The 26,917-nt window shown below is 51.9% G+C and overlaps 1 protein-coding gene across 2 annotated transcripts; it reads right to left on the bottom strand.

Annotated features, from left to right (window-relative positions):
- Nucleotides 1-290: 290 nt before the first annotated feature.
- LOC139266947 (netrin-G1-like) lies at nt 291-26,173 on the bottom strand. 2 transcript variants are annotated; one of them, XM_070884584.1, is made up of 8 exons: nt 25,700-26,173; nt 11,866-12,509; nt 9,774-9,950; nt 9,197-9,208; nt 8,572-8,585; nt 4,446-4,613; nt 2,329-2,463; nt 291-520 (listed from the first exon to the last, which is right to left on the bottom strand). In XM_070884584.1, exons 1-8 carry the CDS (start codon nt 25,940-25,942, stop codon nt 291-293), a joined length of 1,623 nt encoding a protein of 540 aa, XP_070740685.1. In that variant the 5' UTR covers nt 25,943-26,173. The 2 variants fall into 2 exon arrangements, with proteins under 2 accessions (XP_070740685.1, XP_070740684.1); XM_070884583.1 differs by lacking the exons at nt 8,572-8,585; nt 9,197-9,208 and adding an exon at nt 8,660-8,679.
- Between the last annotated feature and the right edge of the window lie 744 nt (nt 26,174-26,917).

The following is a 26,917-nucleotide window of genomic DNA, read 5'->3' as shown; positions in this document are numbered from 1 at the left end:
TTCTTTGTCCCAAAGCTGGACATGGGCCGAGCGGCTGGCGATTGCAGAATGAATATTAGCAGCTGCCTGGGCCCCGCGGGGAGTCCGAGAGTCCAGTCCCCACTGACTGCCAATTCCGTCCGGCCTCTCACATCCAGTCGGGCTGGGTGGGCTCCGGCCTCGGTTCCACTTTGCCTTTCCCAGGGGTGGGAGCGGGTGAGGGGAGCGTGTTTTACCGGCGACGCAGTAAACGCTGGATTCTCCTGCACTCTTCGTACCTTCCCGTGAGCGGCCATGGCGCTGGAAGCCGGTCAGAGCGGTGGGCGGCCGTTAGCGGTGGTTAGCAGCGCAGTCAGCGACAGCAGCACCCGGTGTAAGGTGGGGTCCCGCGGGGATTGGGAGACACACCCTCCCACTTCCTCCCCACACTGGCCTTTCTCACACAGGAGCCCGGTGTAGGGAGTGGGGCACACACACCTCCCATTGTCCTCACACACTCCTCCGTTCTCACACCGCGTCAGAAAGTTATCGCACACGCCCGCTGCAAGAGGTCAGAGAAAAGAAAGGTCAGGTCATAGAAACTCTCCCACGTTACAGATTGTTCCAACTCTCTCTCACTTTTACAACAACTTGCATTTATATAGCATCTTAAATGTACTAAAACGTCCCAAGGTGCTTCACAGGTTATCAGACAAAATTTAACACCGAGACACAAAAGGAGATATTAGGACAGGGGACCAAAAGCTTGGCCCAAGAAGTCGGGTTTAAGGATTGTCGTATAGGAGGAGCGAGAGGTGGAGAGGTTTATGGAGTGAACTCCAGAGCTTCGGGCCCAGGCAGCTGAAGGCACGGCCCCCAATGGTTGAGCGATTAGAGTCGGGGATATGCAAGAGGCCAGAACTAGAGGAGCACAGAGATCGTGGAGGGTTATGCAGCTGGAGGGGTTATAGAGATAGGGAGGGGTGTAGGGCTGGAGGGGGTTACAGAGATAGGGAGGGGTGTAGGGCTGGAGGAGGTAACAGAGATAGGGAGGGGTGTAGAGCTGGAGGGGGTTACAGAGATAGGGAGGGGTGTAGGGCTGGAGCAGGTTACAGAGATAGGGAGGGGTGTCGGGCTGGAGGAGGTTACAGAAATAGGGAGGGGTGTAGGGCTGGAGGGGGTTACAGAGATAGGGAAGGATGTGGGGCTGGAGGGGGTTACAGAGATAGGGAGGGGTGTAGGGCTGGAGGGGATTACAGAGATAGGGAGGGATGTAGGGCTGGAGGAGGTTACAGAGATAGGGAGGGGTGTAGAGCTGGAGGGGGGGTTACAGAGATAGGGAGGGGTGTAGGGTTGGAGCAGGTTACAGAGATAGGGAGGGGTGTCGGGCTGGAGGGGGTTACAGAGATAGGGAGGGGTGTAGGGCTGGAGGGAGGTTACAGAGATAGGTAGGTATGAGGCCATGGAAGGATTTGAACACAAACATGATAATTTTAAATTTGAGGCATTGCCAGACTGGGAGCCAATGAGGATCAGCGAGCACAGGGGGGATGGGTGAACGGGACTTGGTGCAAGTTAGGATGGGATTAAATATTGAGGCAGAGACTGAGGATTAAATTCTGTGTCCAATTATTCTGTCTAATTCTGGGCACATTAGGAAGGATGTCAAGGCCTTAGAGAGGGAGCAGAGAAGATTTACAGGAATGATACTGGGGATGTGGGACTTCAGTTATGTGGAGAGACTGGAAAAGCTGGGATTCTTCTCCTTCGAGCAGAGAAGGTTAAAGGGAGATTTAATAGTGGTGTTCACAATTGTGAAAGGTTTTTGATCGAGTAAATAAGTAGAAGATGTTTCCAGGAGCAGGAGGGTCAGGGACCAGAGGTCACAGGTTGAAGGTAACTGGCAAAGGACCAGAGGGGAGATGGGAAGAGTTTATTTATGCAGCGAGTTGTTGTGATCTGGAATGCGCTGCCTGAAAGGGCGGTGAGAGCAGATTCAATCGTAACTTTCAAAAGGGAATTGGATAAATATTTGAAAAGGAAAGATGTGCAGGTCTATTGGGAAAGAGCAGGGAGTGGGAGTAATTGGATCGCTCTTTCAAAGAGCCAGCACAGGCCCGATGGGCCGAATGGCCTCCTTCTGTGCTGTCTGATTCTATGACCCGCCCTCACTGAACTCCAGGCCTCCCTTTGCGAGGAGCTGTGCCACTAATTGTGTGGCAGGTGATGGGAGAGTCCAGGGGGATTCACTCACTAAAAGCCTCTGTGTTTCCCCCCACGTTACCTCTGCTATCGGATACTCTGCTGACCCTGACACCCAGAAGCCGGGGCGGAGTGAGGGGAGGGGCTGGTGCTGGAACGGTTACTTACCTCGACAGCCCCTGTGCCAGTAGTATCCAGGCAGGCACCTGTCACACTTGGGCCCTGTCGCCCCCTCCTTACAGTCACAATATCCCGTGTCATTACAGCGATGGTGGAGCGAGCCATCAGGGTGACACTCACAGTCTGCAGAAACAAGACAACACACACACTACACACGGCTGTTCCCAATAAACACAGCGACACAATCTCAGCGACAGGAATGAGTGCGAGCCGGGACAAGGGAGGCTCAGACTGTGGGGGTGAAACAAGTCTCCAACACTTTACAAACAGCTTCAATCCTCCACACACTGACTGCACACGGCCCGTGTTCCACTCCCTGGGGCAACTGCACAGAATTAACGCAGGTTAACAAGGCCAGAAAAAACAAGCCAGGTTCATCAATAGAGGATAGAATGCACAAGCACAGAAGTGATGTTAAACTTGTATCGAACCTTGGTTAGACCGCACTTGGAGCACTGTGCACAGTTCTGGTCTCCGTATTATAAAAAGGACATAGAGGCACTGGAGAAGGTACAAAGTAGATTTACAAGGATGATACCAGAACTGAGATGTTGTACCTATCAGGAAAGGCTGACCAGGCTGGGGCTCTTTGCTGGGAAAGAGAAGACTGAGGGGTGACCTGATCGAGGTCTTTAAAATTGTGAAGAGGTTTGATAGGGTGGACGTAGAGAAGATGATTCCACTTGTGGGGAGTCAAAAACTTGGGTCAAAAATATAAGCTAGTCACTAATAAATCCGATAGGGAATGGAGGAGAAACTTCTTTATCCAGAGAATGGAACTCACTACCACAGGGAGTGATTGAGGCGAATAGTATCGATGCATTTAAGGGGAAGCGAGATAAACACATGAGGGCAAAAGGAATAGAAGGATATGCTGATTGGGTGAGATGAAGAGGTGTGGAAGGAGGCTCGTGTGGAGCATAAACACCGGCATGGAGCGGTTGGGCCGAATGGCCTGTTTAAGTGCTGCACATTCTGTGTAATTGTGTGTGTGGAGAATGGGAGGAGATGAGGAAATGGAGAGAGAGGATTGTTGGTGGACACTGGGGGGGAGGGGTAACATTGAGCAGAGGGAAGCGACGCTGCTACAATGCAGGATGGTCGTTTACTGAGAGTACAAACAACATACAAATTCCTGAAAAACAATGGAGACAGGGAGACGATGAGTATATCGTCAAAACACAGAGCTTTCGCTATAACTCAACAAAGCCTGGGACAGGCCTCATCGCTACGGAAAGCCTTGGCCAGGCCTCATCGCTAGGGAAAGCCTACACCAAACCCTCATTGATGGGTTGGATCAGGGCCTCATTGCTGGGGAAAGGGTGGGTTGAGGCCGAGTTGCTGGGAAAAGGTTGGTTCAGGGCCGAGTCACTGGGGAAAGGTTGGGTTGGGGCCTAGTCACTGGGGAAAGGTTGGGTCGGGGCCTGGTCGCTGGAGAAAGGTTGGGTCGGGGCCTGGTTACTGGAGAAAGGTTGGGTCGGGGCCTGGTCGCTGGGCAAAGGTTGGGTTGGGGCCTAGTCACTGGGGAAAGGTTGGGTTGGGGCCTGGTCACTGGGGAAAGGTTGGGTTGGGGCCTAGTCACTGGGGAAAGGTTGGGTTGGGGCCTAGTCACTGGGGAAAGGTTGGGTTGGGGCCTAGACACTGGGGAAAGGTTGGGTTGGGGCCTAGTCACTGGGGAAAGGTTGGGTCGGGGCCTAGTCGCTGGGGAAAGGTTGGGTTGGGGTCTAGTCACTGGGGAAAGATTGGGTCGGGGCCTGGTCGCTGGGGAAAGGTTGGATTGAGGCTGGTCACTAGGGAAAGATTGGGTCGGGGTCTAGTCGCTGGGGAAAGGTTGGGTTGGGGTCTAGTCACTGGGGAAAGGTTGGGTCGGGGTCTAGTCACTGGGGAAAGGTTGGATTGAGGCTGGTCACTGGGGAAAGGTTGGGTCAGGGTCTAGTCACTGGGGAAAGGTTGGATTGAGGCTGGTCACTGGGGAAAGAGGAGCTGATTTCCGACGCGCTTTGCTCAGCCCTATCGAAGGTATTTTCTTTGTTTCTTTATCTTGTTTTGGGCTGAAAGCAGAAGGGTGAAAGAAGGAGAGAGCAGAGATTGTAACAGGAACTGACCTAGGCAAACGTTGTGGTGGTCCAGCTGTGCTGAAGGGTTTCGGTGGTAGCCCAGCCGACATAACTGGCAGTGTCGGCCTCTAGTGTTGTGCTTACAGCTCACGCAAATGGTGGTGGTGAGCAGCTCGAGGTAACTGCACCGGTTCGAATGGCCGAAGCATTCGCAGGCTTGCAGGGAAAAGACAGAGAGTGTAGACGGGACACAGACAGTTTGCAGACTGTGAGAGGGTCACATGCTGCAGGAATGAGAGGTGGGGAGGAAATGGCTGGAATGGGAGGGAGGGAGGGAGGGAACACTGAGGCTTTTAGCAGTGAGGGGAAAACATCAGACTCCTGGCTAGTTACGGTTTGCATTGAATCAGGCAGATGGCAATGGATGGTCCCAATCCCAGGTTTATAGAGTCTGTGCCGGGTTTTACACAGCACTGCCAAGTTAGGGGCCTTTCAACAGTGGTTCAGTTGGCAGCACGCGCGCCTCTGAGTCCGAAGGTCATCGGTTCAAGTCCCATTCCAGAGATTTGAGCCCATAATCCAGACTGACGCTCCCAGTGCAGTACTGAGGGAGCGCTGCAGTGTCGGAGGGGCAGTTCCGAGGGAGCACTGCACTGTTGGAGGGGCAGTACTGAAGGAGTGCTGCACTGTGGGGGGGGCTGTACTAAGGGAATGCTGCACTGCCAGAGGGGCAGAACTGAGGGAGTACTGCACTGTTTGAGGGGCAGTACTGAGGGATTACTGCCCTGCCGGAGGGGCAGTCCTGAAGGAACAATATATAAATGCAAATCCTTGCTTTCTGTTGTGCTCTGAGCCAGTCGCGGTGTTTGAGAGTTCCTACCTTGCTCTGGGGTCGTGACCTCTAGTGATGAGATTCTTGGCCGTGTGCGACCGAGCTTTGGGTCAGCTGCATGTGTCAGGAGAAATCAGCAATTATTAATCCCAGCTGGAGAACATCTGTACTGTGTGCACACACATCGAGTGGACACTGTCCGGGATGGCAGGAGTGTCCGAGAGACAAGCAAACAGACATTTCCATCTCCGCTACACCGCCAATCAGACAGAAACTCACACCGAGACTCGGGAGGAGATATTAGGACAGGTGACCAAAAGCTCGGTCAAAGTGATAGGTTTTAAGGAGATTCTTAAAGGAGCAGAGAGAGATGGTGTGGAGAGGTTTAGGGAGGGAATTCCAGAGCTTCGGGCCCAGGCAGCTGGAGGCTTGGGAAGGCGTTAGGGATGGAGGAGGTTACAGAGATAGGGAGGGTTGTAGGGTGGGAGGGGGTTATAGAGATAGGGAGGGTTGTAGGGTGGGAGGGGGTTACTAGATAGGGAGGGGTGTAGGGCTGGAGGGAGGTTATAGAGATAGGGAGGGGTGTAGGGTGAGAGGGATTTATTGAGATAGGGAGGGCTGCAGGGTGGGAGTGTTTACTGAGAGGGAGGGGTGTAGGGTGGGAAGGGTTGACTGAGATAGGAAGGGGTGGGGCCACGGAGGGATTTGAACGCGAGGATGAGAATTATAAATTGGAGGCGTTGCTGGACCGGGAACCAATGTCGGATCAATCAATCACTCCCCCGGGTCTACTCACTGCCCGGGCTGTCGCTCGAAGTGGATCGATGGATAATTAGTGGGAATCTGGTCCGCGGAGAGATGATTAAATGGGGTGAGGCCGTGACAGGCTGTTATTGTGGGATTTCGGTACATTCGAGTGGGTTGAGGGTTTGAAAGGCAAACTGTGTAATGCCGGATGTGATGGAGTCTCCCTGTTATTATTCAGTGTAACTGAATCCAGCCACAACTCACTCAATAATTCAGCAGAAAATGGAGATTCATCGCCAGACATTGGAACTAGTTTGTCTTTAGTTCAGTTTGTGTCGGTGATTAAGGTTTTGAGTATCGGTTCTGGCTGTACCTGGGCAGGAAAGGAGCAGGTTTGGGGTCAAAGTGTAACGTTTCATAGACCCCCAGTCTCGGTCAGTGTGGTGGGTTATGGTCACTCCCGGTCAGTGTGGAGAGTTATGCTCACTCCCGGTCAGTGTGGGGAGTTATGGTCACTCTTGGTCAGTGTGGGGAGTTATGGTCACTCCTGGTCATTGTGGAGAGTTATGGTCACTCCCGGTCAGTGTGGTGGGTTATGGTCACACCCGGTCAGTGTGGGGAGTTATGGTCACTCCCGGCCAGTGTGGGGAGTTATGGTCACTCCCGGTCAGTGTGGGGAGTTATGGTCACTCCCGGTCAGTGTGGTGGGTTATGGTCACTCCCGGTCAGTGTGGAGAGTTATGGTCACTCCCGGTCAGTGTGGAGAGTTATGGTCACTCCTGGTCAGTGTGGGGAGTTATGGTCACTCCCGGTCAGTGTGGAGAGTTATGGTCACTCCTGGTCAGTGTGGGGAGTTATGGTCACTCCCGGTCAGTGTGGGGAGTTATGGTCACTCCCGGTCAGTGTGGTGGGTTATGGTCACTCCCGGTCAGTGTGGGGAGTTATGGTCACTCCCGGTCAGTGTGGAGAGTTATGGTCACTCCAGGTCAGTATGGAGAGTTATGGTCACTCCCGGTCAGTGTGGGGAGTTATGGTCATTCCCGGTCAGTGTGGAGAGTTATGGTCACTCTCGGTCAGTGTGGTGGGTTATGGTCACTCCCGGTCAGTGTGGAGAGTTATGGTCACTCCCGGTCAGTGTGGGGAGTTATGGTCACTCCCGGTCAGTGTGGAGAGTTATGGTCACTCCCGGTCAGTGTGGTGGGTTATGGTCACTCCTGGTCAGTGTGGAGAGTTATGGTCACTCTCGGTCAGTGTGGAGAGTTATGGTCACTCCCGGTCAGTGTGGTGGGTTATGGTCACTCCCGGTCAGTGTGGTGGGTTATGGTCACTCCCGGTCAGTGTGGTGGGTTATGGTCACTTCCGGTCAGTGTGGAGAGTTATGGTCACTCCCTTTCAGTGTGGGGAGTTATGGTTGCTCCCGGTCAGTGTGGGGTGTTATGGTCACTCTGCTCCTGGTCAGTGTGGGAGTTATGGTCACTCCCAGTCAGTGTGGGGAGTTATGGTCACTCCCGGTCAGTGTGGAGAGTTATGGTCACTCCCGGTCAGTGTGGGGAGTTATGGTCACTCCCGGTCAGTGTGGGGAGTTATGTTCACTCCCAGTCAGTATGGGGAGTTATGGTCACTCTGCTCCCGGTCAGTCTGGGTGTTGGTTCGGGGTTGCGATATGGCGGATGGTTTGGAATGACATGGGCAGCATGCGAAGGGTTAAATAAATGGGAACAAGTTGATGTAAGATCCAGGAACAAAGGGGAACAGATTGAGGCCGAGACACTCACCCAGTTCCCATTCCTGTATCTGGGATAACGGGATTACAACAGGTCCCCATTGATCTCGGCCTCAGCCACCATATGGCTTTCTACAAATCTTCCCTCCACTTCTCACTGAACATTCTCACTGAGACAGTGTTAAGAAGCATTTTCATCTCAGCTGAGATGTGGGTCATATATATTACATCTTCCCTGCTTCATATCTGCTGCACCGCTCGAGGAGATTATACTTTACTGCATAGATGCACGGACAAGCAGAATCCTGATCCCAGCCCTGCTCACACATACACCTCCTCACACCTTCACCTGTTCACACCTTCACCTGCTCACACTCAGCCCCTGCTCATACCCAGCCCCCGCTCACACTCGGCCTCTGCTCACACCTACACCTGTTCCTCGCTCAGTGAGTGATGAGGGAGGTTTGAGGGAAGCGGATCATTCCCGATACAGAAATGGGCTCTGGGTCAGCAGGTCACAGGTCAGAGAGCATAGGTCCTACTTACGGCCACTCGCCACGGGGTCAGGGAGGCCTGGAGAGGGAAACGGAAACAGAATTATAGAGACGTCTGATTAACAATCTTTATCGATAAACACATTACCACAACCCATCACACGGAATGTTCATCAGATCGATGTCAGTCAAACTCACGAACAAGGAACTGATGGGGGATTGGCGTGCTGCATCCTCTGAGCGCTCACACCAGCCCTGTGTGAGACCAGGTGGAGTTGCAAAAGTGCTCCCGGAAGGTAGTACATGGGGACGCTCCCACTACGTGCGATTAGTGTGTAAGTACGCAGGGTTAATACGTAAGGCCATCAGTGGTCACACACACCCCTCCCCCACTGCCCAGTCAGCTCACTATCTGGATATTGATCTCGGGACATTCCACACACAGCAGGCCACAGATGTCCCTCACAACCTTCACTTCCTGATCTGCTTCAGATATTGATTACACAGAGGCTTATTCTCCTCTCACCCTCCCCAGCTGTTCCCCAGATGTTCACCCAGCTGTGAACATTCCATTCTCACATCAGTCTGCACCTCACTGCTGGCTCTGTATGTGTGGGTGTCCGGAGTGAGGTTTCAGCAAATTCAACCCCTGCTATTACAACCTCACCCTCTACATAATGCCAGCGATCCCCCTCGCTCACTGACCCCGACATTACATTGATAGAGGGCTTCAAAATGAGGAAGGGTTTTGATGGAGTGAATAAGGAGAAACTGTTTGCAGGGGCAGGAGGGTGGGGAACCCAAGGACACAGATTGAAGGTGATTGGCCAAAGACCCAGAGGGAGATGAGGATTATTTTTACGCAGCGAGTTGTTGTGGTCTGGAATGCGCTGCCTGAAAGGGCGGTGGGAGCAGATTCAATCATAACTTTCAAAAGGGAGTAGGATAAATACTTGAAAAGGCAACATTTGCAGGTCCATGGGGAAAGAGCGGGGAGTGGGACTAATTGGATAATCTTTCTTTCATTTTTATTTCCTTTTCTAGATTTCTTCCATTCTCTTTCTCACTTTCCTTTTCTCTCTCTTTTCTTCTCCCTTACTTTCCATCTCTCATTCTCAGTTACTTACTCTGCTTCTCTCTCTCCCTCTTTCTCACATTCTCTATTTCTCTGTTTCCCACTTTCTCACTTTTTGTTTGTTCTCTTTCATTCTTTATTTCTCTCTTTCTCTGTCTACACACCCCTCTCTCTCTCCCTCCGTCTCTCTTTCTCTCCCCCCTTTTTCGCTCCCTCCCTCTGCCCTGCTCTCTCTCTCTCCCCTCTTCCTCTCTCCCCTCTCCCTCTCTCTCTCCCCACCCCCCCTCCCCCGCCCCTCTCAGTGTGGAGCTGTGGGCACGGACCCTATCTCTGTCCCTGGCTCTGTCCAATCTCCCGCTGTGAGTCTCTGTTCCCACATGAACACAATGACAAAGATGGGTGGGTTGTATTTTGGAGTCGGTACATTGCCGGGAGTTGGGCTGAGAATGAAATGTGAAGGGAATCTGGTGCCGGCACTGGGCCGGGCCGGAGCAGCTCTGGTTACTCACAGACATTGGCCGTCCCTTTGGGGATTGGGAGGTACGAGCCCGCTCTCCACGCTCGGCCTTGAAAGCCTTTCTTGCATCTCCCGCAGTCCGGCCCCGTCGTGTTGTGCTCACACTCGCAACTCAGCTTCCTCTTCTCCCAGATACAGTTGTTGGCGTGAAGATTGCACTTACACCTGGCAAAAAACAACAGCAGGCTGGTTTCAAATAAGCTGAGCAGCCGGGTTAGACTGGGGACTGGCCGCTCCGCGAGTCCGCTCTCCCTTTCCCAGCTTCGCTCTGCAAACAGCAACATTTTTCTCCCACTTATTGCCTTTCAACCCAGGCGGCGGGTCAGTTTCTGGGTGTGTTTCCGCTGATTGACGATCAGATTCTGGGCAGCAACAAGAACACGTTAGGAGAGAGTTTCTGATCAGCTCCAGCCTTCCAGGCCCCTCAAAGGAAGAGCTTGCATTTATAGAGTGCCTCTCACAAGTTATTTCTTTACAACAACACCTGCAACTGCAACAACAACTTGCATTTATAAAGCGCCTTTAACTAGTAAAACGTCCCAAGGTGCTTCACAGGAGCATAAATCAGATAAACTGACACGAGCGACAAAAGGAGATATTTGGACAGGTGACCAAAAGCTTAGTCTAAGAGGTCGGTTTTAGGAGCGTCTTAAAGGAGGAGAGAGAGGTAGAGAGGGAGATGTTCAGGGAGGGAATTCTAGAGCTCAGGGCCCAGGCAGCTGAAGGCATGGCCACCAATGGTGGGGCGAAGGGAGTGGGGGATGGACAAGAGGCCTGTGGTGGAGGAGAGCAGAGATCTCGGAGGGCTGTTCCTGGTGTTGGAGGAGAGCAGAGATCTCGGAGGGCTGTAGGGTGGGAGGTGGTTACAGAGATAGGGAGGGGGAGAGGCCATGGAGGGATTTTTAGACAAGGATGAGATTTTGTTGTTGTTGTGGTTCAGTAAATGCGATTTGAAAAGGCCCAAAGTGCTGTGACGGTCTCTGTGCCATGAAGCGTGAGAACGCTGGTCTCGGTGACTCTGTGCTAACAGCATCGAGCCGCTGTTTAACTCACTGCGAGGGTGAAGCTTCACAATCCGCAGATTGTACGTTGCACATTCAGCAAATTGTCAGTTCTGGGCACTGTTTGCTGAACTAAGCAGATACCCAGACAGTTCCTTGGAGTCACATTAACGGCAGTGTAAACATTTTACTGCTCCTGTTCTCCAATTAGTGTCTGAAGATTGTCCTCGGCTAAAAGCTGGATCAAGCCTCCCAGAAGCTGAGTGTGGAATAATGAGGGAATGGCTCCGAGCCCTGGAGATTGTGTAATGTGAAAATGGGAACTCACCAACCCAGACTGAATATAGATCCAACACGAAGGAACCCTAGTTTGTGTAATCGCTCCTCGTAATTAGATGTTGGCCCTGATGGACTGCACTTCAGGTGTTCATTGAGATTGTGTGTCAGATGTTAACTCCGATATAGTGCCCTCCAGATGAGAACTGATAAGAGTGCCATGCCAGATGTTATCCCTGATAAAGTATCCCAGATGTAAGCTCTGATAGGGAACACCAGATATTTGCCCTGATGGAGTATCACCAAGTTGATAGACTATCCCCCAGATGGTGGCCCTGCGAATGCTCCCACATGTTGGTTCTGATACAGTGCCCCCAGATGTTGACACTGAGCTCCCCCAGATGTTGACCCTGTGAGTGCCCTCCCAGATGTTGGTCGCGTGAGTTACCCCCAGATGGTGACCATGAATGCCCCAGATGTTGGCCCTGTAAGTGCCCCCCCAGATGTTGTCCCAATGAGTTAACCCCAGATGTAGTCCCTGTGAGTTACCCCCAGATGTTGGTCCTGAGTGCCCCAGATGTTGGCCATGTGAGTGCCCCCAGATGTTGTCCCTGTGAGTACCCCAGATGTTGGCCGTGTGAGTGCCCCCAGATGTTGTCCCTGTGAGTGCCCCCAGAACGTGGCCGTGTGATTGCCCCAGATGTTGTTCCTGTGAGTGCCCCAGATGTTGGCCTGACACGGCACCCCCCGGGTGTGAAGTGTGGGGTCTGCGACTCTGGCCAGAAGGGGCAAGGAGCTCTCACCGGCCACGAATGTCCAGGTTGGAGATGGCGTAGAAGTATTTGGAGAGGTTGTGCTGGTTAACACTGGTGGCCCCAGTGGCCGGCCGGAGCAGCCTGACCCGCAGGTCGGTCAGGGTGAAGAAGTCCCTCAGCTCCTTGGTGGTGTCCAGCTGGCCGTACAGCGAGGCCATGTCCTGGAGACGGGGCCCCCCGAACAGGGCAAAACGCTCCTGGATCTCGAAGCGGACCATCTTGTCCACCTTCCACACGTAGCCCCTGGAATACTCCTCCGTGCAGATGATGTCCAGCATCGAGGCCGGGCTCAGATCCCGGGCGCTTCTCGGCTCCATCCCGAAGGAGGTGAGGCAGTCGGCCGCGTAGAACTGGTAGGGTTGCCACGTCCGGCCGTGGTCCAGAGACTTCTCCAGGACCATCTGCTCCGGCCGGCCCGACTCGAAGGTGATGACTATGTCCTCGGTCAGCTCAATGGTCTTGCCCCAGGACAGAGTGATGTTGATCAGGAGGGGCTCGGGGAAACTCCTCCAGGAGACGCTTTGCCAAAAGGTGTTGGGAATCCGCCCCTCGTCATCCAGCATCAGCTCGGGCGGGTGTGCGAGCTCGCGCGTGTGAGCATCACACTCGTTGTTGCACATGTACGGGTTCTCCTGGAAACAGAGACGGAACAACATGGGTTAGATACAGAGTAAAGCTCCCTCTACACTGTCCCATCAAACACTCCCAGGGCAGGTACAGCACGGGTTAGATACAGAGTAAAGCTCCCTCTACACTGTCCCATCAAACACTCCCAGGGCAGGTACAACACGGGTTAGAGACAGAATAAAGCTCTGCACTGTCCCATCAAACACTCCCAGGGCAGGTACAGCACGGGTTAGATACAGAGTAAAGCTCCCTCTACACTGTCCCATCAAACACTCCCAGGGCAGGTACAACACGGGTTAGAGACAGAATAAAGCTCTGCACTGTCCCATCAAACACTCCCAGGGCAGGTACAGTACAGGTTTGATACAGAGTAAAGCTCCCTCTACACTGTCCCATCAAACATTCCCAGGGCAGGTACAGTACAGGTTAGATACAGAGTAAAGCTCCCTCTACACTGTCCAATCAAACACTCCCAGGATAGGTACAGCACGGGTTAAATAAAACCACAGGTCTGGACGGAACACTTTGTGCTTTTTAAATGAATCTGGGGAAGAAATAGCAGAGGCACATATTTATTAATTAGTTAGAAAAAGGTGTCATACCCGAGGACTGGAAGATAGCTAACGTAATACTTATATTTAAGAAGGGAGATAGAACATGTCCAGAGAACTGTAAACCTGTCAACTTAATATCGGTGGTAGGAGAAATAATGGAATCCTTACTAAAGGAGAATATAGAAGAACATTTAGAGAGCAAAAGTATAATAATGAATAGTCAGCATGGAGTTCAAAAGGGAAAGTCTTGCTTGACCAACCTCATTGCATTCTCTGAAGAGGTAACAGAGAGAGCAGACAAGGGTAATGCAGTAGATATAATTTATCCAGATTTCCAAAAGAGCTTCGATAAGGGACCACATAATAGACTAATGAATAAGGTCAGAGAATGCAGAGTCAGGGAGCCAGTAGCAGAATGGATAGCTCGCTGGCTTCAGGACATAAAGCAGAGAGTAGGGGTAAAGGGCAGCTATTCAGAATGTCAGAAGGTAGAAAGTGGGATCTCCTCATCTCCCCTCTGGTACTTTCACCAATCACCTTCAATCTGTGCCCTCTGGTTACCGACCCTCCTGCCACTGGAAACAGTGTCTCCTTATTGACTCAATCAAAAACCCTTCATGATTTTGAACACCTGTATTAAATCTCCCCTTCACCTTTTCTGCTCTGAGGAGAAAATCGCAGCTTCTCCAGAGTCTCCACATAACTGAAGTCCCTCATCCCTGGGACCATTCCAGTAAATCTCGTCTGCTCCCTCTCCAAGGCCTTGACATCCTTCCTAAAGTGTGGTGCCCAGAATTAGACACAATTCTCCCGCTGGGCTCTGCCTCCACCACCCTTTCAGGCAGTGCATTCCAGATCCTAACCACTCACTGCGCAAAAACAATTTTCCTCATGTCGCCTTTGGTTCTTTTGTCAATCACCTTAAATATGTGTCCTCTGGTTCTCGAGCCTTCCGTCAATGGGAACAGTTTCTCTCTATCTACTCTGTCTAAACCGCTCATGACCATGAACACCTGTATTAAATCTCCCCTTAACCTTCTCTGCTGTAAGGAGAACAATCCCAGCTTCTCCAGTCTCTCCCTGGAACTGAAACCCCCATCCCTGGGACCAGGAACGAGCCCCAGCCTGTTCAGCCTTTCCCCAAAATTAGATCCTCTCAGTTCCCCAATCATTCTTGGGAATCGTTATGAGCAAAATAAAATGGACTGTAAAGAGACCAGGGAGCTGATATTTGGACAGATTTCTGACATGACGACATTTTGGACGTTTTCTTTGTTTAGATTTTCCAAAGTTCATGTTCAGTGAAAGAATCTCCGACCTCCGACCTTCAGAGATGGGAAATGAGTCTCACTGCAGCTGTCTGTTTGGGTTAGAGAGAGAGAGAGAAACGACGAGTTTTGTGAGCGGAATGATTGACGGGAACTTGTCTTTTTATCGTCTATTGTTAAAACAATCCCTTATTTGTGCTCAGGCCTTACCCCTGGGCTCTGTGTGTCGGACCCTCGCCCAGCCTGTGGGCCGAATGATGCTTTACCTCAGGCTGGTTTGTGAGGGAGCAGTCGGAGGTGGCAGGGCTCCCTCGGGGTCACTTCAGGTCATTGACCTTCCGCGGTGAAGCAGCGATGGACACAGTGGCAGCTCCACATGTTGTGATCTGGAATGCGCTGCCTGAAAGGGCGATGACAGCAGATTCAATCGGGAATTGGAGAAATACCTGTAGGGGAAAGATTTACAGGGCTGTGGGGAAAGAGCGGGGAGTGGGGTTAATTGGGTAACACTTTCAAAGAGCCGACACAGGCACGATGGGCCGAATGGACTCCTTCTGTGCTGTATCATTCTATGATGCTGTGATTCTCAGTCGGGACACTGTGTGACTCGAGGGGAACTTGGAGGTGATGGTGTTCCCAGGCATCTGCTGCCCTCATCCTTCTAGATGCTGGAGGTGGCGGGTTTGGGAGGTGCTGCTGAAGAAGCCTTGGCGAGTTGCTGCAGTGCATCCTGTGGATCGGACACACTGCGACTCTACCTGACATCGGCAACACAGAATCAGCCCGACATCCTTTTCCAAATAATCAGACAGCTCACCTGTAACATCCTCATCCCCAGCAAGTGGCTGTTGCAGCAATCAATAAAACTAATGTGTGTGATAAAGATGGAGAGCGCGGCAATATACAGAGATCATAGAAATTAATGAATCTACAACCGTCACAGCATCGACTAAAGGCAGTGACTAAAGCCGCATATTGGATTGGTTATTTTTAATACTCGATGTAGAAGGAATGGGGTAACATTAGTACCACAATCCTAAAGCTGTGTAATGAATAAAGGAACGGTGCAGATGTGACGTGCTCCTGAATTGCCGTGTCCTCGGGACATAATTAACAGCACCGTGCCCCAGCGCTACAACTGACCTCCGACTGCTCCGTCACTGTGTGTCCCAGGCCGTGGTCTTTGTTGGTGAAGGCACCATAAATGTTCAGGCTCAGGTCACCAGCCATGCCCGGCCCATCCAAACCTCACTCACCTTCTGGTTCCCGACTCAGCCTCACCCCTCCTCACACTACCCTTTCACAAGACTTCAGCCTCATCCCTAATCTGAGGCCCTTCTCACCTCATCCCACCGTTCACACATGCACTGTGAGCAGCCACGCAGATTCAAATGCACGTTTACACACATCCACACAGCAGCAACTATTCAACTATGGAAGACACATGTGGCACACGATGAGCTGCACACTCACTCACACCTTCTTGTGCTTCTTACTGCAGGTGAAACTAGCTCAAACAGGAGAGAGCAGCAGTGCACCGGTGGAGGGGAGCCTGACATAGAAGCCCTCAGTGACATGGAGGAGCGAGTGTCCATCCCCATGGGCACACCAGTTGGTGCGGTAGTGGCCGGAGTAGCAGTGCCCCCTGTGGACCGTGACGGTATGTGAATGCCCTTTGGCATTTCTGTGAGATCCTTGACCCTTGACAGCAAACGCCGTCCACTTCGACTGACGGGGAAGATGATGAGGAAGGTGAGGAAAGTGTGGTGCCTATGAGGGACCCTCATCAGTTGCACCGAGTGGGGACACCACCTTGGTGGAAGAGCCAACATTCCTGGGCTTTGAAGAGCCTGAGGCTCCTGAATCCAGTAGCCTGTAGCAGCGCCCAGAGCGAGGGGAAGCTCGGGGGCCATCTCCCCGGACAGTGAGTCGACCCATCAATCCTGCTCAGAGACAGTCAGACGTGGACCTGGACTTGGAGGCTATGTCCAGAGAGTCCATGCAAATGCACTGCGAGCCAATGGGTGTATTAGAGAAGGTCCCGCAGAGCATGGATACACCTGCCCTGAGGTTGGGGGAGACCGCCTCAAGCATTGTCCCTGCCTCTCAGCAGTTCAATGAACCCATCCTTGCCCATTTACAGAGGGAGATGGACTCAACCAGTGACAGTGGAGTCGCAGAGGGGAGAGCACGTGCCATGGTTGATGTGGCAGCAGCTATCGCATCACAGACCCAAGCCACGCAAGGTCTTTGTGATGTGATACTGTCAATGATTGTGGCAACAACTCTCAGAACGCTGCGTTTGAGACTCAGGCTGTCCTGAGTCACTCGCAGAGTGATGCCATGCAAACACTGACTGCTGCCATCCTCTCTGTTCCCCACAGTCCAACGGGGAGGTAACGGTGCCGAAGCAGGCCAGTAATCTGCGCTCCCACATATTGCTCCAGATGTTGAGGCTCCGCCCTGGGGGAGTGGCAGTGGGCTGTGGGAAATGGAACGTGTTGTCTTTGCACAAGATGACAGCATTCTGGCTCCCACCGCTGCCACTCTGCCTTTGCACCTGCTGCGGTCTACACACCAGCCAACCTAGACTGCTGCCGCCGATGCTGAGGTGGTGCAGTCTGCAGCCGGGCCTTCCAGGCCCAGAGCTGGTCCAATGTATCCTACTCGGCCATCTGTAGTGTCTGTTACACACACAGCAGCCCTCAAGCAGCCTTGCTGCAGGCACTGAGGCAACATTGAGGAGGAGCAGGAGGTGTGGGAGGGGGTTAAGGTAAGGGGTAGCAAATGCCAGAGCTAGTCTCAATAAAAACTTTGGCCACAATGGACTGATGGCCTCATCCTGTAAATATGTTTGTCACGATCTGGTTGCAGTTTTTGAGGCCTGCTATTGTTGTAAGTGTATGTGCCTAATATGGCACATGGGTACTGTTGTGGAATGACAAATGGCAGGGGCCTGTGTACAGATATTGTTGAGGTTGATTGTGTGTTATGGTGTTTCAAGGGGCTGTTGTTAAATGTTTATTAGTTGCTGGTCAGGGGTTGTGTTGTGTTGTTGGAGAACCGATGTATGATGAGCCGCTGACATGTGGCCCTTGTATCGGGAGCAGTGCCACGGTGTCTCCTCCGTGGCTGCTGCACCTCCTCCTCTGGCTGGCCAGTCGGGGCATCGCCAGGCTCCTGTTCCTCTTTCTCCTCCTCCTGAGTTGGGGCTGCACTCCCCACTGGTAAGGCCTGGGCCCTCATGATGGCCAAGTTGTGCAACATGCAGCACACCACAATGAATAGCGACACCTGTTGAGGGAAGTATTGAAGGCTGCCTCCAGAGTGGTCCAGGCTTCGGAAAAGCTGCTTGAGCACCCCTATTGTCTGCTCGATGTTGTTGTGAGTGGCCGTATCTTGGATCTTTGGATCCAGACCGCTCAAAATGGAGGAGAAGCATCCGAGAAGGCGACGAACACATCGAGTCTCTTTGCCAGGAGGATGCGGAAGCCAAGTACAAACAGCAGAAGGAACGTTCGACAACCCAAGCACCCCACCCACCCGTCCCTCTAACCACCATCTACCCCACCTGTGACAGAGACTGTGGATCTCACATTGGTCTCATCAGTCACCTGACAACTCATTTTAATGTGGAAGCAAGTCATCCTCAACTCCGGGGGACTGCCTAAGAAGAAGAGAAGAATTAAACCTCACCATACAGCCCAGGGAGAGAGAGATACAACGGGCTCCTGCTGTGTGTGGCTGCATCAACGCAGGAAGGGAAGATACTTCAATATAAGGATTATGTATTACAGAAACTGCTCCTGCAACACTGGAGCATAAACGGAGCATCTTATGAATCATTGTTCCTTCTACAAATCCACTCATTCCTTGACATTTATTTCAGGCTTTAAGTGTTGCTGTCTCGGATTTACACTGTGTGGTGTGACGAAGAGCCTGTCGTTATCACTAACTAAACCACTCACTATCAGCACGGTTCAGTCCCCTGGTTAATGATGTTAATTAGTGTATTATTGAGCACAGAAGTTAGTAGCTCCATAAAGTGTAATCCCGCAGATTGCTGTCACTTCCCATCACCCAGTAATCAGGCCCTTTGTTGGAGTTAATGTTTGAGCAGAGTTGCTCAGTTAACAGCATTTAGTGGGCCAGTACTGAGCTGAAAGATTACGTCAGATTACATATAGGATTACACATAGGATTACATAGAATATACGGCAGGGAAACAGGCCATTCGGCCCAACCAGTCCATGCCGGTGTTTCTGCTCCACTCGAGCCTCCTCCCGTCTTTCCTCATCTAAATCTATCCACAACCCTCTATTCCCGTCTCCCTCATACGCTTGTCTAGCATCTCTTAATGCATCTACACTATTCGCTTTAACCACTCCCTGTTGGAGCATGTTCCACATTCTCACCACTCTTTGGGTACAGTCGTTTCTTCTGAATTCCCTATTGGATTTCTTGGTTTTCTCTGTATCAACTCTATCAAGGTTGGCATGCAGGTACGCAGGTACGGATAAGAAAGCAAATGGCATGTTGGCCTGCATAGCGAGGAGATTTGAGTACAGGGGCAGGGAGGTGTTGCTACAGTTGTACAGGGCCTTGGTGAGGCCACACCTGGAGTATTGTGCACAGTTTTGGTCTCCTAACCTGAGGAAGGACATTCTTGCTATTGAGGGAGTGCAGCAAAGGTTCACCAGACTGATTCCCGGGATGGCGGGGACTGACCTATCAAGAAAGACTGGATCAACTGGGCTTGTATTCACTGGAGTTCAGAAGAATGAGAGGGGACCTCATAGAAACGTTTAAAATTCTGATGGGTTTAGACAGGTTAGATGCAGGAAGAATGTTCCCAATGTTGGGGAAGTCCAGAACCAGGGGTCACAGTCGAAGGATAAGAGGTAAGCCATTTAGGACCGAGATGAGGAGAAACTTCTTCACCCAGAGAGTGGTGAACCTGTGGAATTCTCTACCACAGAAAGTTGTTGAGGCCAATTCACTAAATATATTCAAAAAGGAGTTAGATGAAGTCCTTACTACTAGGGGGATCAAGGGGTATGGCAAGAAGGCAGGAATGGGGTACTGAAGTTGCATGTTCAGCCATGAACTCATTGAATGGCGGTGCAGGCTCGAAGGGCCGAATAGCCTACTCCTGCACCTATTTTCTATGTTTCTATGTTTCTATCAAAACCTTGCATAATTTCAAAGATCTTCATTAGATCACCCCTCAGCATTCTCCTTTCAAGAGAAAAGTGACCCAGCCTGGTCATCCTTTCCTAATATGTATACCCTCTCATTTCTGGTATCATCCATCTCCCCACGGCCCACAGTGGGTCAGGGAGAGGGTCCATCTCCCCACGGCCCACAGTGGGTCAGGGAGAGAGTCTTCTCCCCACGGCCCACAGTGGATCAGGGAGAGGGTCCATCTCCCCACGGCCCACAGTGGGTCAGGGAGAGGGTCCTCTCCCCACGGCCCACATTGGGTCAGGGAGAGGGTCCTTTCCCCACGGCCCACAGTGGATCAGGGAGAGGGTCCATCTCCCCACGGCCCACAGTGGGTCAGGGAGAGAGTCCTCTCCCCACGGCCCACAGTGGGTCAGGGAGAGGGTCCATCTCCCCACGGCCCACAGTGGGTCAGGGAGAGGGTCCTCTCCCCACGGCCCACAGTGGGTCAGGGAGAGGTTCCTCTCCCCACAGCCCACAGTGGGTCAGGGAGAGGTTCCTCTTCCCACAGCCCACAGTGGGTCAGGGAGAGTGTCCATCTCCCCACGGCCCACAGTGGGTCAGGGAGAGGGTCCATCTCCCCACGGCCCACAGTGGGTCAGGGAGAGGTTCCTCTCCCCACGGCCCACAGTGGGTCAGGGAGAGGTTCCTCTCCCCACGGCCCACAGTGGGTCAGGGAGAGGTTCCTCTCCCCACAGCCCACAGTGGGTCAGGGAGAGAGTCCTCTACCCACGGCCCACAGTGGGTCAGGGAGAGGGTCCATCTCCCCACGGCCCACAGTGGGTCAGGGAGAGGGTCCATCTCCCCACGGCCCACAGTGGGTCAGGGAGAGGGTCCATCTCCCCACGGCCCACAGTGGGTCAGGGAGAGGGTCCTCTCCCCACGGCCCACAGTGGGTCAGGGAGAGGGTCCATCTCCCCACGGCCCACAGTGGGTCAGGGAGAGGGTCCATCTCCCCACGGCCCACAGTGGGTCAGGGAGAGGGTCCTCTCCCCACGGCACACAGTGGGTCAGGGAGAGGGTCCTCTCCCCACGGCCCACAGCTCAGGGAGAGGGTCCTCTCCCCACGGCACACAGTGGGTCAGGGAGAGGGTCCTCTCCCCACGGCCCACAGTGGGTCAGGGAGAGGGTCCATCTCCCCACGGCCCACAATGGGTCAGGGAGAGGTTCCTCTCCCCACGGCCCACAGTGGGTCAGGGAGAGGTTCCTCTCCCCACGGCCCACAGTGGGTCAGGGAGAGGTTCCTCTCCCCACGGCCCACAGTGGGTCAGGGAGAGGTTCCTCTCCCCACAGCCCACAGTGGGTCAGGGAGAGGTTCCTCTCCCCACGGCCCACAGTGGGTCAGGGAGAGGTTCCTCTCCCCACGGCCCACAGTGGGTCAGGGAGAGGTTCCTCTCCCCACAGCCCACAGTGGGTCAGGGAGAGGTTCCTCTCCCCACGGCCCACAGTGGGTCAGGGAGAGGGTCCTCTCCCCACGGCCCACAGTGGGTCAGGGAGAGGGTCCATCCCCCCACGGCCCACAGCTCAGGGAGATTGCCGTGAAATCCAACTGGTTCAGTAATGTCCTTTAGGGAAGGAAACCTGCCTCTGTAACCTGCCCGGGCCTATATGTGACTCCAGGCCCACACCAACGTGGTTGACTATTAATGACCCTCTGAAGTGGCCGAGCGAGACACTCAGTTTGTATCAAACCCGCTTCCAGAGGATCAAGAAGGCGGCCCACCCCCACCTTCTCAGGGCACCAGGGGATGGGCAATAAATGCCGGCCGTATCAGCGATGCCCAAATCCCCAGAATTAATTTAATAAAGGAACAGCGGTTTTAAGTCAACATCTTGCCAGGGAGCTCAATAGGATTCTACACTTTGGAATTTAATTATAAAGAACGTGAGCCGGCAGAAATGAATGTTTGTTCAAGTTAATGAAACCCAGAACTCTGCACCTGGTGTTTGTGTCTAAACATTTCAGCAATGAGAAGACCAGAGGGAGGTTTCAGAGAAAGAAACCAGACTGGGGAAAGATTGAGAATCTGCAGCAAATCTTCAACCAGCTGTGGTGTAATCCCACATTATTGACCGGCCTGTGTCGATCGGCCCTTATAGACAGGGTCAGGGGTCAGTCAGTCAGTGCCACAACAACAGTAAATTATTCTTCAAACATTCTCCTGTCTGAGCTGCTAAAGTGAGTGGAACATTGTCAGAGAGCAGTGCAGTGAGGGAGCTCTGATCCAGGAATCAAGAGACTGGGAAAGTTTAATGTGCAGCCGGTTTACTGGGGACAGTGGGCAGTGAGTGAGATATTGGGCAGGCGGAGGATTCATGGGGATAAAGTCTATGGCCTCAGGTTTATTCCACTTCCTGTAGGCCTCTCCCAAACCCTCGATTTCCCATCTGAGTAATAAAGGTTTAGTCCCAGACCCAATAGAATGGACTGCGATATTACAAAGAGAATGTTTGGCTCGTTCTGACTGAAATCCCATCTGCTGCTCGCATCTGCTGAAAATAAACTCCCTTAAAACAGGGGAAATATCACAGAATCTCACAGCACGGAAGGCCATTCGGCCCATCGTGCCTGTACCCACTCTTTGAGGAGCTGTTTGAACCTGCTTCAACTAAACTCCCTTAAAACAGGGAAAAATATACTTGATAAATTTGAGAAAAAGGATAAATTTGCAAGGCTATGGGGAAAGAGCAGGGAGTGGGACTAATTGGATCGCTCTCTCAAAGAGCCGGCACAGGCACGATGGGCCAATAGCATCCTGCTGTGCTGTGAGATTGTGTGAACAGCTGGCAGGGGAACGGATACAGATGTTAACAATCCCGAGAGGAAACTCTTTTTGGAGTTTATCTGAAAAACATAAAACATTAAACCGTGCCACCCGACCTGGATGACACACCAGACATTTACTTTTTTGTGGGTTTTTTTTGTGTTTTTCTTTTTTTTTTTTTTTTTTTGGGCACTAAAATCACATTGATCAGACACAATCTCCAGGCACCAGTTTACAATCAGTTCAAACTCAGCTTACAGAAATTACCCAGAAACTCCACGTTAACATTCACCAGCTGTCACCACTCGCTGGGATTTCCAGAATTGGTGATCGGATTCAGAAATAATTAGCTGTCAGAATTTTACCCGAGCAAGGCACAGACTGTGTTTCTACAGAAGTGGTGACGATTCTCCCTTTAATTCGACTGTTCGAGCTAACCTCATAACACAGTCCCTCACCCCCTCACCCCTGGTCACACTGTGTCACTGTGCCCCGTGTCCCATTTCTTACTCCCCTCACCCCCGGTCACACTGTGTCCCTGTGCCCCATGTCCCATCTCTCTCTCCCCTCACCCCTGGTCACACTGTGTCACTGTGTCCCGTGTCCCATCTCTCTCTCCCCTCACCCCCGGTCACACTGTGTCCCTGTGCCCCATGTCCCATCTCGCCCCTACAATGGTCCACAAGTGGAAGGCAATAATCATCTCCAACAAGCCAGAGTCCAACTACCTCTCCATGACATTCAACGGCGTTACCATTGTCGGATCCCCCACTATCAGCATCCTGGGGATCGCCATTGACCAGAAACTTAACTGGACCAGCCACATAAATACTGTGGTACAAGAGCAGGTCAGAGGCGAGTATTCTGCAGCAACTGTCTCACCTCCTGACTCCCCAAAGCCTTTCCACCACCTACAAGGCACAAGTCAGGCGGGTGATGGAATACTCTCCAATTGCCTGGATGACCGCAGCTCCAACAATACGCAAGAAGCTTCACACCATCCCGGACAAAGCAGCCCATCCACCACCTTAAACATTCACTCCCTCCACCACCGGTGTACCGTGGCTTCAGTGTTTACCATCTACAAGATGCACTGCAGCAACTCACCAAGACTTCTTCGGCAGCACCTCACAAACCCATGGCCTCCATGGGAACACCACCACCTCCACGTTCCCCTCCAAGTTACACCGCATCCTGATTGGGAAATATATTCAATGTTCCTTCATTGTCACTGGGTCAAAATCCTGAACTCCCTTCCTAACAGCACTGTGGGAGTACCTTCACCACACGGACTGCAGCGGTTCAAGAAGATGGCTCATCACCACCTTCGCAAGGGCAATTAGGGATGGGCAATAAATGCCGGCCTTGCCAGCGACGCCCACATCCCAGGAACAAATAAAAAACTGAAGGATGTGCCTGGGACTGAGTCTCCCAGCAGGACCGGCAGTATCTCCCTCTGCCCAGTCTCAAAGCCCATGGAGGGATTGGAAGTGCGGTTCTGTGGATTACTGGTCCAATCACAGAAGCCCTGCACCACCGTGCCCCGGTACATTCGATCACAGCAGTTTATGACCAGGAATTCGTGTCTTTGCACCAAGGTTACAGCCACAGTCTGAATACATTCTCACCCTGGAGTCTTTCCGTCTCACTCACAGTCAACACACAATCAGGGAACACAAGTTCAGGAGTCGGGACACATCGGGAAAGAAGGAGCGAGTACACCTGTCAAAAACTGTTACATATTAAAAAATGCAAACTATGAGATAACGGCCGATAAATTCAGCCGCGTTTTTATCGGTGAAAGAAAAATGATTGCGATTTCAAAAAGTCCTTCATTGTCTGTGAAGCACTTTGGGACGTCCTGAGGTGTGAAACTGAGACAGTAACATCTAGTGTGGTCTCACTGGGTCCGGGCCCTGTTTCACACACAGCTCCCACAGTGGGATATGGGACAGATGGAAGATTTACCTCAAAGACTCGTAATATTTTTACAACAGATTACTAATTGAGCTGGAGAATAATGCCCTCTGATGAACTGCATGTTCTGCAATAAATTATACATTTTCAATTATTGCTGAAACGTACGGCTGATTATTAAACCAGGCGTTTCCCCTCGAACAATGATGTAGGAACCAATTATCCTGAGGAGATGATTCACTCAACAAGAGCATCATTAATATTTAGAAACAGGCTTGAATTTACATCTCAAGGACATATTCCTCACTGGGGATATTGGGCAGGGCTCAGACACAATGGGACATATTCCACACTGGAGATATTGGGCAGGGCTCAGACACAATGGGACATATTCCACACTGGGGATATTGGGCAGGGCTCAGACACAATGGGACATATTCCCCACTGGGGATATTGGGCAGGGCTCAGACAAAATGGGACATATTCCCCACTGGGGATATTGGGCAGGGGTCAGACACAGGGGTCAGGAGCTCCAGGGAGTGTTTATAAACATTCGAACTCCCTCCTCACATCTATTACGTGTCTAATTTTACAAACACTGCCACCCCTTATGGTGAGTCACTGGGAAGCAGCGAGTTTTGTGGTTTTCGTGTCCTGACCTTTCCTGTTCAGCCCAGCAGTTTTACATCTCCTCACAGTTCCACGAAATGCAACTTATCAGATTGTTATTCCATCCCCATATCTCCTCCTTCACCAAGCCCGCCTACTTTCACCTCCGTGATATCGTCTGTCTCTGCCACTGGCTCAGAGCTGTCCAGTTAGTCCCACTCTCCTACTCCTTCCCCATAGCCCTGTACATTTCTCCTTTCCCAGTATTTATCCAATTCCCTTTTGAATGTTATTCTTGAATCTCCTTCCACCTCCCTTTCAGGCAGCACATTCCTGATCATAAAAACTCGCTGCATTAAAACATTCTCCTCATCTCCCCCCTTGGCTTTTTTGCCAATTATCTGAAATCTGTGTCCTCTGGTTACTGGCTCTCCTGCCACATGAAACAGTGTCTCCTTATTTACTCTTTCAAAACCCTTCATGATTTTAAACACCTCATCAAATCTCCCCTTAACCTTCTCTGCTCTGAGGAGAACAATCCCAGCTTCTCCAGTCTCTTCACATAACTGAAGTCCCTCATCCCTGGAAACATTCCAGTAAATCTCCTCTGCACCCTCTCCAAGGCCTTGTCATCCTTCCTAAAGTGTGGTGCCCAGAATTGGACACAATACTCCAGCTGGGGCCTAACCAATGATATATAAAGGTTCACCATGACTCCCTTGCTTTTGCACTCGATGCCTCTGTTAATGAAGCAAATGTAGGAGTTTGGATGGAATTCACTTTGATAAAGGCCGTTCAGTGAGCGTCCATTCACAGCGCGACACACAACAGAGGCTGTCTCAGAAAGGCTTCTACTCACCAGCGTGCAGTACATCTCGGGGGTCTCTCCACACGTACTGTCGGAGGGATCCAAGCTGACCTTCAGTGACCTGGTGAGCAGGGTGACCTCGGGCTGGCAGGCCATGTAATCCCAACTCATGGCCTGGTCCCAGTGAAGCTGGGCCTTACACAGGTCGTAGTGACCCCAGGACGGGAAGTGCTGCGCGGCGAGAGACAGGGCTGCCCAAAGGGCCTGAAGGGGCAACAAACCGGACAGACGCATTGCTCCGACTGGACCACGCTCAGAGAGGGGCCATCTCGGTCCGTCTGTGGATGATTCAGTGAGTCCCCGCTCCGACTGGACGTGCTCACAGAGGGGCGATCTCGGTGCGTGCAAATGTTACAGGTGTTGGGATTGCGGATGTTTTCCCAGTGTTGGTGCCGGTGTTCCAGGTATCGGGATTCCAGCTGTTTTCCCAGTGTTGGTGAAGATCTTTTAGGTGTTGAGCTTTCAGCTATTTTCCTGGTGTTGATGCAGATGTTCCAGGTGTCAGGATTCCAACTGTTTTCCCAGTGTTGTACAGATGTTCCAGGTGTTGGGATCCCAGCTGTTTCCCAGTGTCGGTACAGATGTTCCATGTGTTGGGATTCCAGCTGTTTTCCCAGTGCTGGTACAGATGTTCTGGGTGTTGGGATTACAGCTGTTTTCCCAGTGTTGGTACAGATGTTCCAGGTGTTGGGATCCCAACTGTTTTCCCCCCAGCTGCCCGCTGTATCAGACAGATGCTCTGATAGGCTGATCAGTCAGTATTGGGACCCAATGTGATGATTGTCTCCTGACCAGAGTCTGTTTCCCATCGATCATCTCTTCCTTCTCCCATCAGTTCCCTGTGAGGAGAGCAATAAAATCAATGCATTTCGGAACAGGTCCTGCTCCTGACCTTCGACCCCCACCCTCCAACACCGCCTCCCATTAGCTGCAGCGTTACACAGAAATAATCACCAGTTGGGAATCACTGCAGCAAATAGGAGGTGGCTAACTTTTGTTAATATACCAAATGAGACAAATGAACAATTATCCTATTTTAGTGATGTTGGTTGAGGGATAAATATTGCTCAGGATACTGGGGAGAACTCCCCTGTTCTTCTTTGAAATAAAGCCAGGGGATCTTTGATGTGAAGCTGAGAGGGCAGACGGGGCCTCGATTTACCGCCTTGTTCGACAGTGCAGTGCTCCCTCAAGACTGCCCTCAGAAAG

The sequence above is a fragment of the Pristiophorus japonicus genome, chromosome 7 (assembly GCF_044704955.1).
Source record: "Pristiophorus japonicus isolate sPriJap1 chromosome 7, sPriJap1.hap1, whole genome shotgun sequence".
Taxonomy (NCBI): domain Eukaryota; kingdom Metazoa; phylum Chordata; class Chondrichthyes; family Pristiophoridae; genus Pristiophorus; species Pristiophorus japonicus.
The sequence above is the reverse complement of the archived record's forward strand: the minus strand, read 5'-3'. Positions and strand labels throughout refer to the sequence as shown.

Coding starts and splice junctions, on each gene's coding strand:
- LOC139266947 (XM_070884584.1), bottom strand. CDS start 25,942: ATGCGTCTGTCCGGTTTGTTGCCCCTTCAGGCCCTTTGGGCAGCCCTG. Junction 12,510..25,699: donor CCGAGATGTACTGCACGCTG/GTGAGTAGAAGC, acceptor CTCTGTTTCCAG/GAGAACCCGTACATGTGCAA. Junction 521..2,328: donor CTGGCACAGGGGCTGTCGAG/GTAAGTAACCGT, acceptor GACCTCTTGCAG/CGGGCGTGTGCGATAACTTT.